Below are 17,148 nucleotides of genomic sequence, written 5' to 3' on the forward strand. Positions count from 1 at the left end.
ATCAGTAGGTCGACGTAAAGAGTGAAATGTGCGTCGGTTTGAAGCCTATTAGAATTTTAAACAAGGGGAGAACTCATTACATCACTTTTTACTAGTTATAGTGCGGGGTCTGTATAATGTAATATAGTACTTTATGTTTATCTTAATAATTGTAATTATTTTACCTATCAATTGAAATAATCAACACCGGGTACCTAATTCCAATGATAAAGTATGCTAAGAACCATCTGGTTTGAGTTATAAGTTTCCAAAGTTAATTTTTAGGTCCAATTGAGCACACTGAACTCATAATAGTTGACAACAAATATTCATTGCCATTTCATGTGACAAAATTTTCACTATAAAAGATAAATTTCGATATTTATCATTAATACTACCTTTATGTTGAGACATGTATATTTGAAAATGAATACATATGCACCATAGTATTCTTATCAGTTCTTATCAGCGTCGTAAATTGAAGATTAAATAATGCGTGGATTCGTTATAAAACAAATTGGAAAAAAGTGATAGACTCATAATATACGACTGGTCTAACTTAATAATTAATATATAACAGTTTCATGTATAAGAAGCATTAGTTCTTGTGGAACTACAAGAGAGAAGAGTCCAAAATGCCAGCCAACTTTTCTCATTTACAGACAAACGTAAGTAAATGATAAATATTTCATAGAATCGTAGAATCATAAGAAACTTTGATTGAAAATATTATTGGTTCTATTTCATTAAATCGTCTACCCAAAGTACAAATTTCTAAGTTGATGGGTGAAATATATTATTTTTAGTATGTTCTCAAAGCATAAACACAGTCAAACAAATAGCAATTGATTTTACTTAAAAATTTTTTCAAACTATAGTTTCTGCAGGGAAATATTTCTTGTGAAATTTAAGAAGCAGAATTCACCTTTTTCTTTTAATTGGAGTCGAAAATTTTTCCTTAAAGGTGATGTTTTACCAATGATAAACAGAGTTATACATTTACACAATTTTTTACAATTAAAAATAATCGAAAAAAGAAACATTGTTCAAAAAATCTTTGAAAATTTCCTGTAAATATTAATCTCCACATAACTGTGAATAATTCATCTCCAAACATCGTACAGCAAACTTTATCTATATTATTATTATTAACTGGAATCAAATGGAGATTCATTTTTTCTCCCAAAAGTAATTTCTGCACATATTATAATGTAGTAAGAAGCTGAAATAAATTAAAAAGTACTTTTTCCTATTAATTGGAGTCGAAATTTTTCCTTAAAGGTGATGTCTTACCAATGATAAACAGAATTAGACCTTTACACAACTTTTCTCAATCAAAAATGATCGAAGGGAAAGCTTTGTTCAAAAAATCTTTAAAAGTTTCCTGTAAATATTAATATCCACCAACTTATGAACAATTCATCTCCAAACATCTTACAACAAACTTTATCTATATTATTATTAATAACTGGAATCGAATAGAGATTCATTTTTCTCACAATACTCATTTCTGCAAATATTATAATCTAGTGAAAAGGCGATATAGATTGGAAAGTACTTTTTCCTATTAATTGGAGTCGATATGTTTTCTTAAATGTGATGTTTTACCAATGATAAACAGAGTTTGACGTTTACACAACTTTTCGCAATCAAAAATGATCGAAAAATGAAGTACTGTTAAAAAAATATTTAAAAATTTCCTGTGAATATTAATCTCCACCAATCTTTGAACAATTCATCTCCAAACATATTACAACAAAGTTTATCATTAACAAATGTTATCAAATAGAAATTCTTTTTTATTCCCAAATCCTTAAACTAACATTTTTGCCAATCTTATATATTAATTTAACAAAATAGAGCATTATTCAAGGTTTACTTGGATTTGCAACATTTTCTGTAAATAGTTAAAAACGTGAAGCATTTTTTTATCTCAAATTCCAAAAGTCACACTTTTTTAATGAAAATTTAAGACACTAAAATATTTTTAGAACATATCTTGTATGAGTTAACTAGGTCTATACTTATATTTATTAAAATATGAAATGAATGTAGTTGAGGTATAATTCTATGAATCAAAATATAGTCTTCCATGCTTCACATATTTAATAGAGAAACAACAATGATTCCATTACTAAAACAAATTCCTTCAATATTATCCATATTTGATGTCTCAAATTTAGTTATCTCATTAAAGTATTCTTTTTTATTATCTTCAAATACTAAAAAACAACAACAAAAACAACAACAACAATTTTTTTAATGTTTTTAATAACATAAATCATCATATGACTGAAAAAAACGAATAAAAACTATAATTCAAATGAATATGAGAGTGTGGTTCAATAATGTATATGTATTATTTTGAGAATATACACTACCGGTCAAAAGCTTTTGCTTTTGCGTCAAAATAATACAATTGATTTTGATATTCAGATTTCCGATTCATCAATATTCGTTTTTATAATTTCGGTGCTAGATTTTGGCATTCTCCTTGACAATTTCGAGAAATAATCATCGTCTATTTGGTTCTGAAGAATATTCTAAAGAAGTGTAGTAGAAGGACGACGCTGTTTTTCTGACTTCCCTGTCCAGTTTGTCAACAACTCAATCGGGTTGAGGTCGGGCGACAGCGACGGCCCAATCATTACTTTTATCACAATTCTTCCTTTCCATTTCTTCTAAATATTCTTCGCACCGCTTCTAGTAATGCATGGGAAGCTTTGTGGAAGATGAATTTTTTACCGATCAGGCGCTGTTCAGAACATAGTACATTTCTCTTTAATATTTTCACCAGGTCTTCCTCCCAAACCATCACCGAGCCTCCGTCGTGTTTTTTAGTAAAGATTACACATAGATCTAGCTTTCTTCCTTTGACCTGCGGACAAACACTTTTCTCTTAGGCCCAAAAACCTCAAAGTTTGACTGTTTACTTCATAAACCTCTCCCACTTTTCATGAGTCCAGTTTTTTGTTCGTTGGTCCACTGCAACCTCTTAATTTTATTAGACCATGAAGATTTGAGATTGATGCAAGAGTTTAAACTCACAATTTCTGGGTTCTCCTCATTTTAAAACAAGTCTGAATTTGAGAGACAGAAAACGATTCATATACGAACTTCACAAAAAGATATCTTTGTCAAAAAAGTGTTAATTGCAATATGTTCTTGCATCAGACCTGCAATTCAGGCAAGCAGCAGAAGTGTCATTGGAATTAATGTCATGACGATAACTACTGAATAATTATAATGATAATACCTTTTGTACAACTAGATAAAAGTCTTAATATATAGAGAAATCATGAAAAAAAATGTAGCGTAAAACTAAAATAGTAAAAATAGAAAATTTTTGTTTCTACAAATATCAATATTTCAATGCAACTGTAAATTTTCAATAAGCTCTCTGGTATATTTGATATACTTTGGACTGAGGCATTTAAATGTCGTATCTTACTTAAAAAATTGTTAGGACTTTGTACGACTTTTTTCCATAATGATATTACATTTCCGATGAATCATAAACTTGTGACTTGCTAAAATGAAATACTCATTATATTCATTTCAAATAAACGTTTTTTTATGTTACATTATTTTAAAAACTGATAACAACATCACGCCTAATAATTTAAATCTAGTCGATGACTATTGAAAAATCTTATCACTAGCTTTTTTTATTATTCTATTATGAAATAAGATAATATTCCGGATATATTTCCAACAGTTTCCGTAATGATGTCTATGAAATCTGTGACCTGTAACCCTTCGATAAGATACAAAGCATGATAAAAGTGAAATAATTCTCACTACTGGAATCGACATTTCTAATTAAAACAGCTCGAAATACGAAGATGAATTGAATATGTGTAATTGTTGAAAACTTAGCTTTAAGCAATATAATAAAATATATTTTTTTCAACTTCTTCTCTGACCGAAATTTTGTTCAAAATTAAATAAAACTTGACGTTTCAACCTATTTCATATTTTACATTCTTTAAAACGAAATTTTAATTGAGGTATACCTGAAATCAAACAAATCATCACGAAATAGAATAAAAATATTGGTTTTCCTTACTGGTTATTTATCATAGTGAAACTTTGAGGTTAGAAAACAGAAAAAGTATTTGAGGGCCGAATCTGGTGAATACAATGGATGCTCAACCAATCTGAAATGCAAGTCGGGATTTTTAGTCATGTCGTTCAAGTTTAAGAAGATTCGGTGTCCTAATGGAGAAGTACTTCTTTTTATATCAAATGCAGTCGCTTTTTTGACCTTTTTGAAGATAGTCGTTTAACACAATACAATGACTATCCCAAAAACGGTTCGCCCTTGGTAATCCACTGTCTTCCTTTTCAGACTTATACGATTGTTAAACAGAAACTAAGCGTAAAAAATTACTTAAATTTCAGTATCTCTCAACAAATGGGCAAATATGTTTCTCTAATTCTTTTGAAAAGTGCTGACATCTTCAGGTTGGGTTTGGAAACTTTTCAGACCACCCTCGTATGCTTCCCTCGTTTATAAGGATTCCAAATTCTATTTGCTACACCGTAGGGTGAAGGTCGATGTTTATACATATTTAAATTATGATACTGTCAAATTATATTTCAGGTTTGAATATGACTAAACAATTTTTTTGATAACCCATCATTTAGTGAGAGAAATATGCAAAAAAAATATCTAAATGTTATAGAATTGATATCACATCTGTGGAATGTAATGATCAATTTAAATTACCAAGGAAGACTATAAACAAATTTTTGATATCCAAATTATCAGATGATAAATTTGAAGATAATTATTGTATTGCCATATTCCTGAAAAATTGTGTGCCATCGACCATTTTTAATAATTTATTTACGATAATACGTTCTCTCCCCTTTTCGTATGTAATTAAATTATTTTTTAATCTCTTATATTGATAAAATTGAAATAAAAATTTTGTTGATACAATATTATAAATAGTCTTTGAAATATTATTAAACATGGCAACGTAGCATCGTTACATTGGTTTATTTTACTATTGCCCCAAACTATTGTTAACTTTTTTTAATTTTAACCCTAAATTTCCTTCACTACCACTTTAGAGGACTGTAATTCAGAAATACGTAGTTATGGTCTAATAATATTTTTTTTCTCACAGATTACACAATTGAAAGTATTTTTCTAAAATCTATATCATTTTTTGAATAGGATCATATTTTTTTTTCAATTTTAATATTGATTCAAAAAAATTAATTTGATACAAAATGATTTTATTGAACAATTTCTGTACTGAAAAATCAAATACGTTTAGAATAGAAAAGAATTTTTTATTCTTTATCTTGGCATTCTAATAATCATTATTTCATTTATAGCACTGAAAATGTATACAACGAAAACTTTTTGAAAAAAAAAATTCTTCATAGACTTTGAAATATAATTAAATACGACAACTCAGCATCAAATTATTTCACTGGAATTATCGCCCTCAATTGTCTCCAATTTTTTCACCATTTTTAAATGTAAATATTGAAACAATTTTTTTATATAACCGATTTACAGTACTGTATTTCAGAAATCTGTAGTTCTAGTAGTTTTGCTAATTTTTTTATTTATAAATTGGACATTTTAGAGCATTTTTCTGAATTATCAACTCAATTATTTCGATCTGTATAATTTTTATAATAACACCATAACTTTTTTAATTTCAATACTAAATTCGAGATCAAAAATCGGCAAAAGTGAAATTGACACTCTGAAATTTTCCATTTGTTTCTTCGAAATACACCTAACTTTGACTGGACTATTAAGATCGAGAAGAGTCACAAAAGCGAGGGCTCCATTGGGGATAAAATCATTATAATAATTAACAATTATAAAACGAAACTAATTTAATAGATATATGTTAGATGGGATACCGAATATTTTCCATACATATATCGACATTAATTAGAACAGTTAACCTCGGTCTTCCTATTAAATTAAAGTTCATAGCTTTAATCGAGTTAATTGCCGATGTATTCGTTGAAAATTAAAATTTGCACGTGGGCGTCGAGTCAATAGTATGCAAGTAGTTCGGGTTATATCTTATCAATATGCAATAGTTGTTGTTGTTTTCGTTAAGTAAAGATTACTTAGAGATATAGTTTGAGACACATGTTAAAATGAGAAATATAGAAAACAAAAATTGTTAATCGTTATTATTTTGATCAGTATAGTGGTACCTGGCAGTGGATAATTTCCAGGTGAGATGATAAATGTAATTTCTTTAATTGATGTATCATGTTATAAATTATAATCAATCAAATCTTCATAGAAAGAATTGTAACTACAACAATTATGATGCAAAATCTGAATAAAAACTATAAAAAGATGGTTCTATGTTTCTGATATATCGTAATCATGATCTAACCCTCTATAGTTTACATTTTTTATTTTATAAAAACTTAGAATAGGTAGAAACATCTATCAATATCTGCTGAACTACCACGTAGCATTCTAGGTCCAACATTATACTTCTTTTTTATTGCTGATCTACCACCAACTAAGTCAACTTTAGTAGCAACCTACGATGATGATACAGCACTCTTATACCTGAAATCGTTTCTAAAAATCTTCAAATAGTCTTAGACAAAGTTGGTTAGAAACATGACGCATGAAAGCGAATTGCAACCAATTTGTTTAAGTGGCATACACTATGAAACGCGATTAACTCTAAATGGACAATAATTTCAACATTCCGGTTATGCCAAATATTTGGGTATGTATATATACATCGACAACAAATTTGGGAAAAGTATATCTTCTTTAAAAAGAAGAAATTGGTCTCGAAAAAAAAATTATTTATATAGAAAGTCGTTTTTGAACCAATTTGGTCTTAAGGCATTTAACTCTGAGGAATCGCTACTAACTCCAATATCATTTAGAGGTAGTAAGATACACTAAGACCTAGAAGTCCGCTTGTTAGAGACACTCTCAAAAAGTTCTATGAATTATAATTCTATAAGAGTGCCATTAAATCAAAATAAACTAGCGTCAAAACTTATAAATTCACGGCCAGAAACGACAAGACGATCTAAGCCATCCCATCTTCTAACCAGGTTTTCATAGACTTAAAAGATATATATTTTTGAATTCTAGAAGAGAGTTTTCACAGGAATATTCCCTATAAGTCAGTTGGTTAACTAACTTTGTGAAATAGTCATTCTAAAACAAAAGTTTTATCATATAATAAAACGTTGCAGTCTTTTTATTAAATAACACCATCATTAACGTCGTTGAATCTGTAAAATTCTTTGTGCTTGTTGTGGACAATTCCTTGAAATGGGAGTTACATGTTGCCGCCTTATCTCTAGTCCCTCCTGCTTTGCGATGAGATCATTTTCCAAAGAACTGACTTATCCAACTCCTTTACAGGCCTTATGCCCTCATTGAGTCGCAATCTCTGATATGCCCTTCCTTTCTAGTGTACTTGTGATGGCAATTTGAACAAATCTTCAAATTACAAAAGAGAGCTGTTAGTTATTTACTCGGACTAAACAGCAGAGACTTCTTTATAAGATTAAAAATTCTGACTTTTCCTTCCTTATTCATCGTTGTATCCTTTTGCCTAATTCGTAAGTTCGCTTCTCCAATTTCAGAAAGGACGTTGCACGACTATCCATTTAGGAACGTGGAGCTGGACCTTTATCTACCTACTCCACGTTCAGAATTAGTTAAGGGCTCAATATTTTACACTGCAAAAACATGCACAATCACTTGCCAATTGAAATCAAATCGATATCATATTTTCCCGCATTTCACAATAATTTGTGGGCATATTTACTGGAAAGTGCCTTCTACTCTGTAAACGACTTCTATTCTAAGAATAATATTTAATTCCGGACATGCTGCATACTGGTTTCATTTTGACTATGGACTTATAAACTAACTATTACTATAATTTTGTTACTCATATTGATATTTTATCTTATTTGTTTTACCTTCATTTAGTTATTTTTATGTTTGTTTCTTAGTTTTTCACAAGTTTTGGTCTACAAATTAACAATTTTTTGACAATAAAGAATTTCTTTCTCTCTTTATCTATATCATTAAAAACACTTAGATAGATTGTGTGATTGAATATCTAAAATACAATACTAACATACTTTCTTGCAGTTTTTTTAGTATTTACACTTCCTACACTTCCAAAGGGTTTTTGGAGTGCAGTATCAGCGCTAGTAGCATAAATACAATATCCCTAAAAAACTAGTTCTTCATCTTTTCTCTTCCATAATAAGACTTATTTCTTTGATGTCCTTCCTCAACGTGGGTCTAGGTTATTTTTCCAACTCTTTCATGGTCTACTCTGCGTTCCAATTGGAGATTTATCGCTTGCTATATTTACCAATCTATTGCCTGTCATATTGGCTTCATTATTTATTAGTTGTAGCCAGATGAGGGTGCAGTTCCTCGACTTATCAGCTCTTCTGCTACCTCCTACCCCTTCCCGTTCGCAAATCACAATCAATCGAAGGTCCATAATTTGAAATTTTACCGCATGGCTAGCTCCAGTGGCACATCTCATTCTTTGTAGGACTAAGAGGTTAATGAGGGTTTAGCTTCTTAACTTATCTGTTCTTCTGCTACCAACGCCCCCTACCCATCCGCAAATCAATATAAATCGATGATCCATAATCTAAAGCAGAAGTTCCAAGGCTATTTTACTCGTGAACAACTTTCAAAATAATCATTACTAATTTTAGTTGTGAAATTTACACATATTACCAACTCGTCAAAAAATTAGATCTAACTATGGAAATTCAAGTACACTTGTGTTGTAGAGTTTTTCGTGGATCTCTGGAGATACACCTGGGGCACTTTGCAATTCACAAATTTTACAAATTATTCTTTTAACAAGAAAACATAAAATCCATGCATTAAAAATGTACAAGATTTTCCGTTTAATCAACTTCTCAAATTTCATTTCATCCCTATAATACAATCTGCCAGTTTCTCTGTTTTATTTCTGTTAATAAAACTATTCTACTAGCACCTATAATTTATTGAAATATAAAAAGTTGTTAATTTATTTTGATTGTTTTATTTGCGAATATATTAAACAAGTTTTTATTCACTTTTACGTTATTGATATAGTAATATATTGTAAATAAATCGTGCAGACATGTTCTAACTTTGTTAGAAATAGTGCCGTGATGAATATTTAGATGAAAAAGTTGGTAAGTTAGATAATTATTTAGATTCTATCACAATCTTCTCTTTCATTTATTAATTAGAATCTAATTTGTTGTCTACGTTCTTTATTATTAAACATATTTTCTAAAATAAACTGTAATACCTATCAGGGCATCTAAATCACGATCTTATAAAGAATACGAGGATATATTGAAAAATTCTTAGCCTACTATAGAACCAAACAAAATTTTAATGTCAAAATATATCATCACTCAACATATTCTCCTCTTAATTGGATACATTTATTACAGCGGACCTGCAACGTCTCTAGACCTTACAAAAAAAAATTTTCTTCCTGCTCTGCAAAACCAGACCTCCACAGCTTTTATTACCTCCTCGTTGGAAGATAATTAACTATTAACCTTTTTTGAGTTGAGGAAAGAGATGATAGTCGGACGGAGTCAAATCTGGCGAATAAGGGGGGTGTTCTAGTAATTCAAACCCTAAATCACGAATTTTTTGCATGACAACATGAGATTTGTGTGCAGGGGCGTTGTCCTGCAAAAACAAAACATCTTTGGATAGCTTTCCGCGTCTTTTCTCTTCAATTTTTTCCCGTAGAGTGGTCAGTATTGTCGAATAGTAATTCTCCAGTTATTGTTTTACCCTTATCCAAAAAATCAATCATGATTACTCCATGGCAATCCCAAAAAATTGTAGCAAGAACTCTTCCAGCAGATTTTTGGACACGAAACTTCTTAGGTCTTGAAGAACCAGAGTGTCGTCATTCCATCGATTGCTGCTGAAAAAAACAGAGGGCTAAATCTAGAGAATAGGGTGCATTATGTAGTAATTCAAACTTTAATTCAGTAACTTTAGCCAATGCAATATGAGCTAATGCTTTGTCTTGATGATACAACTCTTTGCTCATACGTTGCAATAACTTCACATAATACTCGCTGTTGATTATTTTTTCTTTTTCAAGATAGTCAATTAAAATTATCACACGCCGAATCCAAAAAAATCGACGCCATGACCTTGACTGGAGAAGGAACGGCCTTTGCATTCTTTGTAGCCGATTTTCAGCCAATTGTTTTGATTGTTTCTTTTGTTTCTTATTTTCAAATTTTCTATCCTATCCTCGTACTACAGTAGATACTTTATACTATCAACCAGACTACATCCTGCGTCTTCCACAACCCGATTCTAACACTGCACAAACCATACATACAGTCCATTGTTTGGATTCACTTAATGGAAACATCTCCACGACGCTGTTTTTGTTCCATTGTGAGCAAACGCGGTACCCATCTTGCGCACAGCTTTCTCATGTCCAAATGTCCAGTTAATACGCTATGTACAGCACGTTTTGAAATGACTTCTATGTCTGCTAGCTCGCCCACTTTCAGTCGAGGATCATTCAATACCGCTTTGTGGATTTTCTTCAACGTTTCTGGAGTCGTCACCTCATTGGGTGTGATGCTGGTTTGCGCAGGTCGTACGGCCTCGCTTAAACTCTGCTACCCAATATTTTACTGTTGATAAAGAAGGACCAGTCTCACTCAGAGTACAATCTAGTTCAGCTTTTAAATTTGTGGGGCCTAGGACTCAAATAAAAATATTGCATCACATAACAATTTTTTATGGCTGACAAACAACTAAACAGCATGGCATCTTCAGGTTATGCCAGGTAATTCTGGGATCATCCTCCAAACTAACATTGATTCATAAAATTATTTAGTGATATGAATATCAATGGTACAGTTATTAGAAGTTTGAACATACTTACGAATGTTTTCCTCTATGAAAATGGTCGACTTCAGCATAGAATATTCATACTATGAGCTTTAATTCAGTAGGTTTTTCGCGGAAGTAAGATAAAAGCACGGTTTCATAAAAATAGTAGAAATACCGTTTCTTTACGTATCGATATGTTGTTTCAAACCTCCTCCTCTATTTTTCTGGCCACAACGACCGACAAGCAATACTTGCTGTTTTTCCTATATGCATTTGGTTATTATACAAATTAATAATTGATCATAAACGGATAACAGAGTTTAAATTCCTATAGAAACCTGTCAAAGCTGTCTATAATTTCATGCCAAAAGTATCGAGGTAAATAAATAAAGATCCAGTACATTCTGCGAAAAAAATCTTATATATCGAATTTGAGAGAATTTACCAGTCACAAACTTTATAACCATCAATCCCTTGGACCCACAATCCTTCTCCATTAGTAAATGTTACTTACATCCCTTAAGCTCGTTCCAAACTCCCCACGTAGGAACACGAGTGTTAGACTGTGAACGGTGTGCTCGTGTTTTTCGGGCGCGAGCCAAAAGACGTGATAATGAAAATAAAGTGAATGTATTATAGATATACAAGACTTAAAATCTTACAGAATCAATAATTGCGAATTCAAGAGGGTTAATCGTGTCCATTATAAAGTAGACGTAGAGAGCAACTTAATAATTTGTAATAAGTATGGATAGCTAGCACTTCTGCCACCTCCACAAGCAAAAACTCGTGTCGAGGGCCTCTAGGAGGTAACTCGCAAAACATTTTACCTTTTGCAGTTACTAACGTATCGTTTTAGTGACAAGAGCACGTTCATTATCATACATTAACACAGTTGTTAACTTTACAAGGAGTCTAAGGAACAACATCTATTAGTACCGATAATGTTTGAGCCATTAAAAATATTCCAACCGACAAGTTGACAGACCCTCTTTCAAAGACCAAAAAGATCTATTTCGTCCCCCTTTCTTGCTGTGATACTGAGGAACCCACTGCTATTTTATGCGCTGCTGGGTAATATGGACGCTACATTATCGGCTAAGTCTAGCGTCTTCAGGTGGGTGTTGAGGCGACAGTGTACCTATGGGACTTCTGTTAGTTTTCGTAGATTGTTCTTACTTAGGTTGATACATTCAGCAGATCTTCGCTGGTTATAGTTCTCAAGAAGAGTCTTTGCCTGTCTCAGCACCTGTAGGTTGTTCCAATAATTGGTTTTGCTACTATCTACTTTCTTTTCAATGCTTTTTATATAATTGTTCTTTTTTTAAAGCTATTTTACCGATAAATTTCTTCTTTATAAAGCTTTCATTCTCAAAAATCTATTGTCTGCAGGTGTAGTTGCTGACGGCTGACCCCGTACTGGATTTTCGCAACTACTTGGGACACTGAATGCGTTCGTTTTCAATGAAACCAAATATTTTAATAATTTGCTGCCTTGTAAAATTTCTATTCACACTTTCTTATATAGTAGATATTAATTTGTAAGCAATGTTGCTATTTTCATGGGTAATGGGATATTTTTTTGGCAAAATGTAATTGAACGCATGTTCAGATACTGCTTTGAATTGTTCCGGCAAAATTAGTATATTATAATCATAGACAACGCTTTCTATCTAGTAATCGAATTTAAATTATTTCCAAACAGTCTAAAAGCTAAAATGCAGCAATGTTAACGTGATAAAACGCATGGTTACCAGGATTTTGTATTTAAAAATATTTTTTTTACTATTTACTAATACATTTTATATATAATAGGAAATCATGACACAATTGTAATATAATATGAATAGATAGAAGGTCAACTATCCATTATAATATATAATTAGAAATAATGATAATGTAACGAAAAAATGTAAAATTTATACAAATTTATTGGTAATTTGTGAAAGTTCTTTTGTTGAGTACGTCTAATTATTTTTTGATACGAGGGTCAAGCTGTAAATGTTTATAAAACCATTTGGTAGATATCATATTTCTTTGGTGGAATATTTTGGTCAGTTTTCTCTTCTCCCTAATTGGTATGCAGAATTAAGAGGAAAAAACCAACATCGTAGGAAGATTTTTCTTCTGACCGATCGCAATAACATCTGTAAAGATTACATCTGTTAGGAAACTAGGCCCAACTCATTTTTAAAAAATTCATATAACATATTAAACGATGAGGAATCTATCTTTTGTCACTATGATCCCCAAACTATAAAGCAGTTGAAGGTTTGCTGCTTTGTTTGGTAACTGAAATCAAAGAAAAGTGTTGACTGGTATATCAGAAAATGTGTATATGGAATTTTCATCCAAACACAGGACTGGAATTATGTTAATACTTCTCACTTTGTAACAAAAACATACAATGAAGTATTGATGACCTGGGAGAAAAAAGAATGAAACAAATTTCAAAAGATTAGTCGTAAGAAGTTCAAATTAAATGGTTTTGTAGAGAAAAAAATGTATTACGATAGATTATATAAAAAACGGAGTCAAATTTTCAAAATAATACTTATTTTGGAATATCTGAAAACGTTCAGTAGAGCCCTCGTATATTATAACATCTTTGAAATGTATTTGGAGATATCCACTTCAAAATTAGCTGCGAGTTTAGTATTCTCTTTTGTTTTGAATATTCCTCATCATTTCCGCATATAAAAAAAAATTATTCAAGGTGAAAAGTCAAAAAAATGATTTTGTTTATCAGCAAAACAATGAGTGTTATCATTAAAATACTTCAGACAAAAATTGCAGATCATAAAAGCTACCGTTTCTGAGATATAACGATTCAAAAAGTTGTAAAAGTTATATAATTTTTCAGATTTACTGTCGTATTTAATGGCTATAATGATTGCACGAGAAATTTCAAAGCTGCAGAACATCGTCGAAATTTAGCAACATCTTTGTCAATTGATAATTTATTTGATGAACTTATGATAGTTCCAACCATCAAATACAACAACTTTTACAACTTTTTGAATCATTATATCTCAGAAACAGTGGCTTGTAGGAAAAAAAGTATTGATACGTTTTTTGTAGATAATTTTATGATCTACAATTTTTGTCCAAGGTACTTGTATGATAAAACTCACCGTTTTGCTGATAGTCGCAAAAAACTCATTTTTTTTATCTTTGACCTTGAATAAAAATTTTTTCATACACGGAAATGATGGGGAACATTCAAATTCTATGTTCAATTGTATTTTCAGCAATTTTACTGATTTGATGGGAATTTATGTAATTTCGAAAGTCGAAATTGACCGAATTATGATATGATTTCCTAAAAAAAATCTGTAATAAATAATATGAATTAGTGGTTGAATCTAATGAAATTATTATGTAATCTATATTCGTAAATTTGCGATGTTACTGATTGGCTAAATGGATTTTCTTGGTTTTTCGCATTCTATAGTCTATTTTTATGGATCGGAGAGTAATAAAATGATGGAGCATTCGTAATCCATAGACCTATCACTTCTTTTAGTAGACAGCTAAATATCATTTCAAGTTATACCTCGATTATTTTCCTATGAAATATTATTTGTATAACTTATATTTGCATCTAATTAACTTGCTTCTTACTTCCAAACAGCAGGAGGTGATTAATGTAAATAAAGAATTACCACAAACGGGAATATAAAGTGCAAAATGAACGTCATCTTCTTTTAAGTCACCTGATTTATAATTACACACTAAATAACAATATGCGGTTAAGTTCAATACATATAAACATATCAAACATGATTATAAATTGCTATAAATTACTATATGACATAACTATTTACATATATTTTCTTTCATTACGTCTATTTTTGATTACCTAAGGCGAGTAATAACCAACTCACGCTTTGTTTCATTATACAAATTGTTTGTTTACATGAATCCCTTAACTGACTTTTAAATGTTTCAAATATTATAAACGAAATTTTTAATTTCTATGAATATTGTCCTCGCGTCGGTTCAACTTAATTCATATTAGCTTTTTATGACCCTCGGGATTAACATACACCCCATCATCTATTGATCCATGTTTCTTCTGAATGAAATATACTACTTTTTTCTTTCTCATTTCTTTTGTTTTTTTCTATTAGAATACACTTTCTGGAATGTTATTCCCAGCGAGAAACCAATTTTCTTCTAATAGTTTCTATCATCTCGAACCGTGACTAAAATTTTGTCCACTATCGGAAATTCTTTTCTGAAGAAGAATGCATTTCCTTCGAAATCTTTATTTCAAATGATTCTCTATTTAAAATTTTGGTTTCCCTGAAGCTTTACGTAATGTTTGAAGCTCGCCATATTTCTCTTCTTTCCAACACCGAGCGTATAACTAATTCCACTCTGTCATCAAAACTTTTACATAAATGTTTTCTGTAAATAATTTAAAACAATAAAATCGCACTAGAAGTCACAATAGATCACACATTGCACCTTGCAAGCTGGAACTAAACTATTAAGAATACGTAATTTGGACCTCCTCACTACAGGGTGTTTTTATAATCGACCGACAACGCTGTACCACAGAGAGTTCTAAATAACCAATTCATTTTCATATAAGATTACAAAATTATTAAGTTAGGTGATATTGGAGGCCAACAATTGGGTCCACCTTGACCAATCCATTTTTCTGTAAAACGTCTGCTTAAGTAATTTCTTACCGCTGCAGCAAAATGAACAGATGCCCCATCTGGTTGAAGAGGAAATATTTTTGAAAGGCCATCTTTAAGTAGTCGAACTGTTGGTCGCGTTTTAAGAGTGGACCATTCTACTGTATGGGAAGTTTTAAAAGAACAACTGTTACATCCATACAAATTGGCCAGTGCTCAAGCATTAGAACCTAGAGGTTTTCAGGTGCGTATGGAATTTTCAAATTAGTATTTACAAAAGTGTCGTTAAAATCGAAATTTTCCAAAATGTGTTGTATACCGACGAGGTTAGATTTACTGGGAAAGAAATTTTCAACTATAGAAATATGTGTGTGGGTATGGTTGGAGATTGCTTAATCGGGCCTTACATTTTACCAAATAAATTTAATGGAGCTATTTATACGCGCTTTCTGGGAGAAACGTTGGAGAATGTACCGTTACATATTAGACAACACAATTGGTTTCAACACGATAAGGCGTCTGTTCATTTTGCTACAGAGGCAAGAAACTATTTAAACAAATTGTTGGCCTCTAAGATCACCCGACTTACATCCTATAGATTTTTTTATATGGGGTTATATGTTTAAACAATTTTTTGACTATGAATAATTTTTATTTGTTTCAAACTACTTACGCTTAATAATTATTCGAATTTGGATGAATCATTAATTAATTTGTAAATTACTGGCGTGCTTGCAGACTTTTGCTTAGAGGCAAATTTCTACAACACCGTGTATTTTAGTTCCACAAAAGGTTATTAATTTTTTAGCTAAAAATAATCAGGCAATATAAAATAAAATTAAAAAAAGAATATGCTCAAGTGGCGTAAAAACTAACCCTAATAGCGCGCCACTGGTTGAATTTTTCCAAAGTTTGTTTATATGAAAATATTATTTTATTGAGTAGCATATTGGTAATCAAATTTGAAAAAAAATTCAAAGGCGTTCTTGATGTATGGCAAATTTTTTTTGAGTACCCTATATCTCAGCAACTAGGCCCAATGAGGGTTCGTATTCTTATATCAAAATTAATCATTCATAAGATCTCTCTGTGGTGGAGCGTTGTCGAATATAGAAACACCCTGTATATGGAAATACCTAAAATCATATTTTAGGTGAATATATTCTTGGAATGAAAATAAAACAAGATTTTTGACAACTTTTATTGACCAATAGGTACTAGATATTATGATACGACTGTATAATCTCAAATATACTAGGCTTTTGGCCAGTCCAAACTTTTTTCTTTTGTTCTGTACAGCATCTGGTTATAATAGACCAATAAAATGCAAAAAGATTGTTTTAGCTCTGTTACATTAATGAAAATTTTAGAAATAATTCAGATTATTCGTAGTAATATTTAGAATGAATGAAATACGTTTCGGATTTAGTAGATAAGCTTTGTTACCCTCTCGTACATTGAATGGACTATAACTTGAAACAGACTATAAATATAATCTAAAAACGTTCTGTTGTGTAGAAATGAAATATGTATACCGCGAAATTGAGGCAGATCAAGATTGTACTTTTTTACTATTTATTTATAAACTTACATTACTAATTTTCCGCTAAATTACTGGGGTTCACGCTCCTA

General features: G+C 30.9%; 1 protein-coding gene across 4 annotated transcripts in view; it reads left to right on the forward strand.

The window, feature by feature from the left end:
• The first annotated feature begins 269 nt into the window (after nt 1-269).
• LOC130442405 (protein peste-like) overlaps nt 270-17,148 on the forward strand; it is a 35,138-nt gene continuing 18,259 nt past the window's right edge. The window contains exons 1-2 of one of the 4 annotated variants that reach the window (XM_056776491.1): nt 9,129-9,174; nt 15,576-15,760. Coding sequence is in view for 2 of the 4 variants with exons in the window: in XM_056776488.1 (XP_056632466.1) it covers nt 615-647 (33 nt within the window). In the remaining 2 variants the exon portion in view is untranslated. Of the gene's footprint in view, nt 648-6,057; nt 6,202-9,066; nt 9,175-15,575; nt 15,761-17,148 lie in introns of those variants that run through there. The other 3 variants (XM_056776488.1, XM_056776493.1, XM_056776489.1) reach the window with 3 other exon arrangements.

The sequence above is a fragment of the Diorhabda sublineata genome, chromosome 4 (assembly GCF_026230105.1).
Source record: "Diorhabda sublineata isolate icDioSubl1.1 chromosome 4, icDioSubl1.1, whole genome shotgun sequence".
Taxonomy (NCBI): domain Eukaryota; kingdom Metazoa; phylum Arthropoda; class Insecta; order Coleoptera; family Chrysomelidae; genus Diorhabda; species Diorhabda sublineata.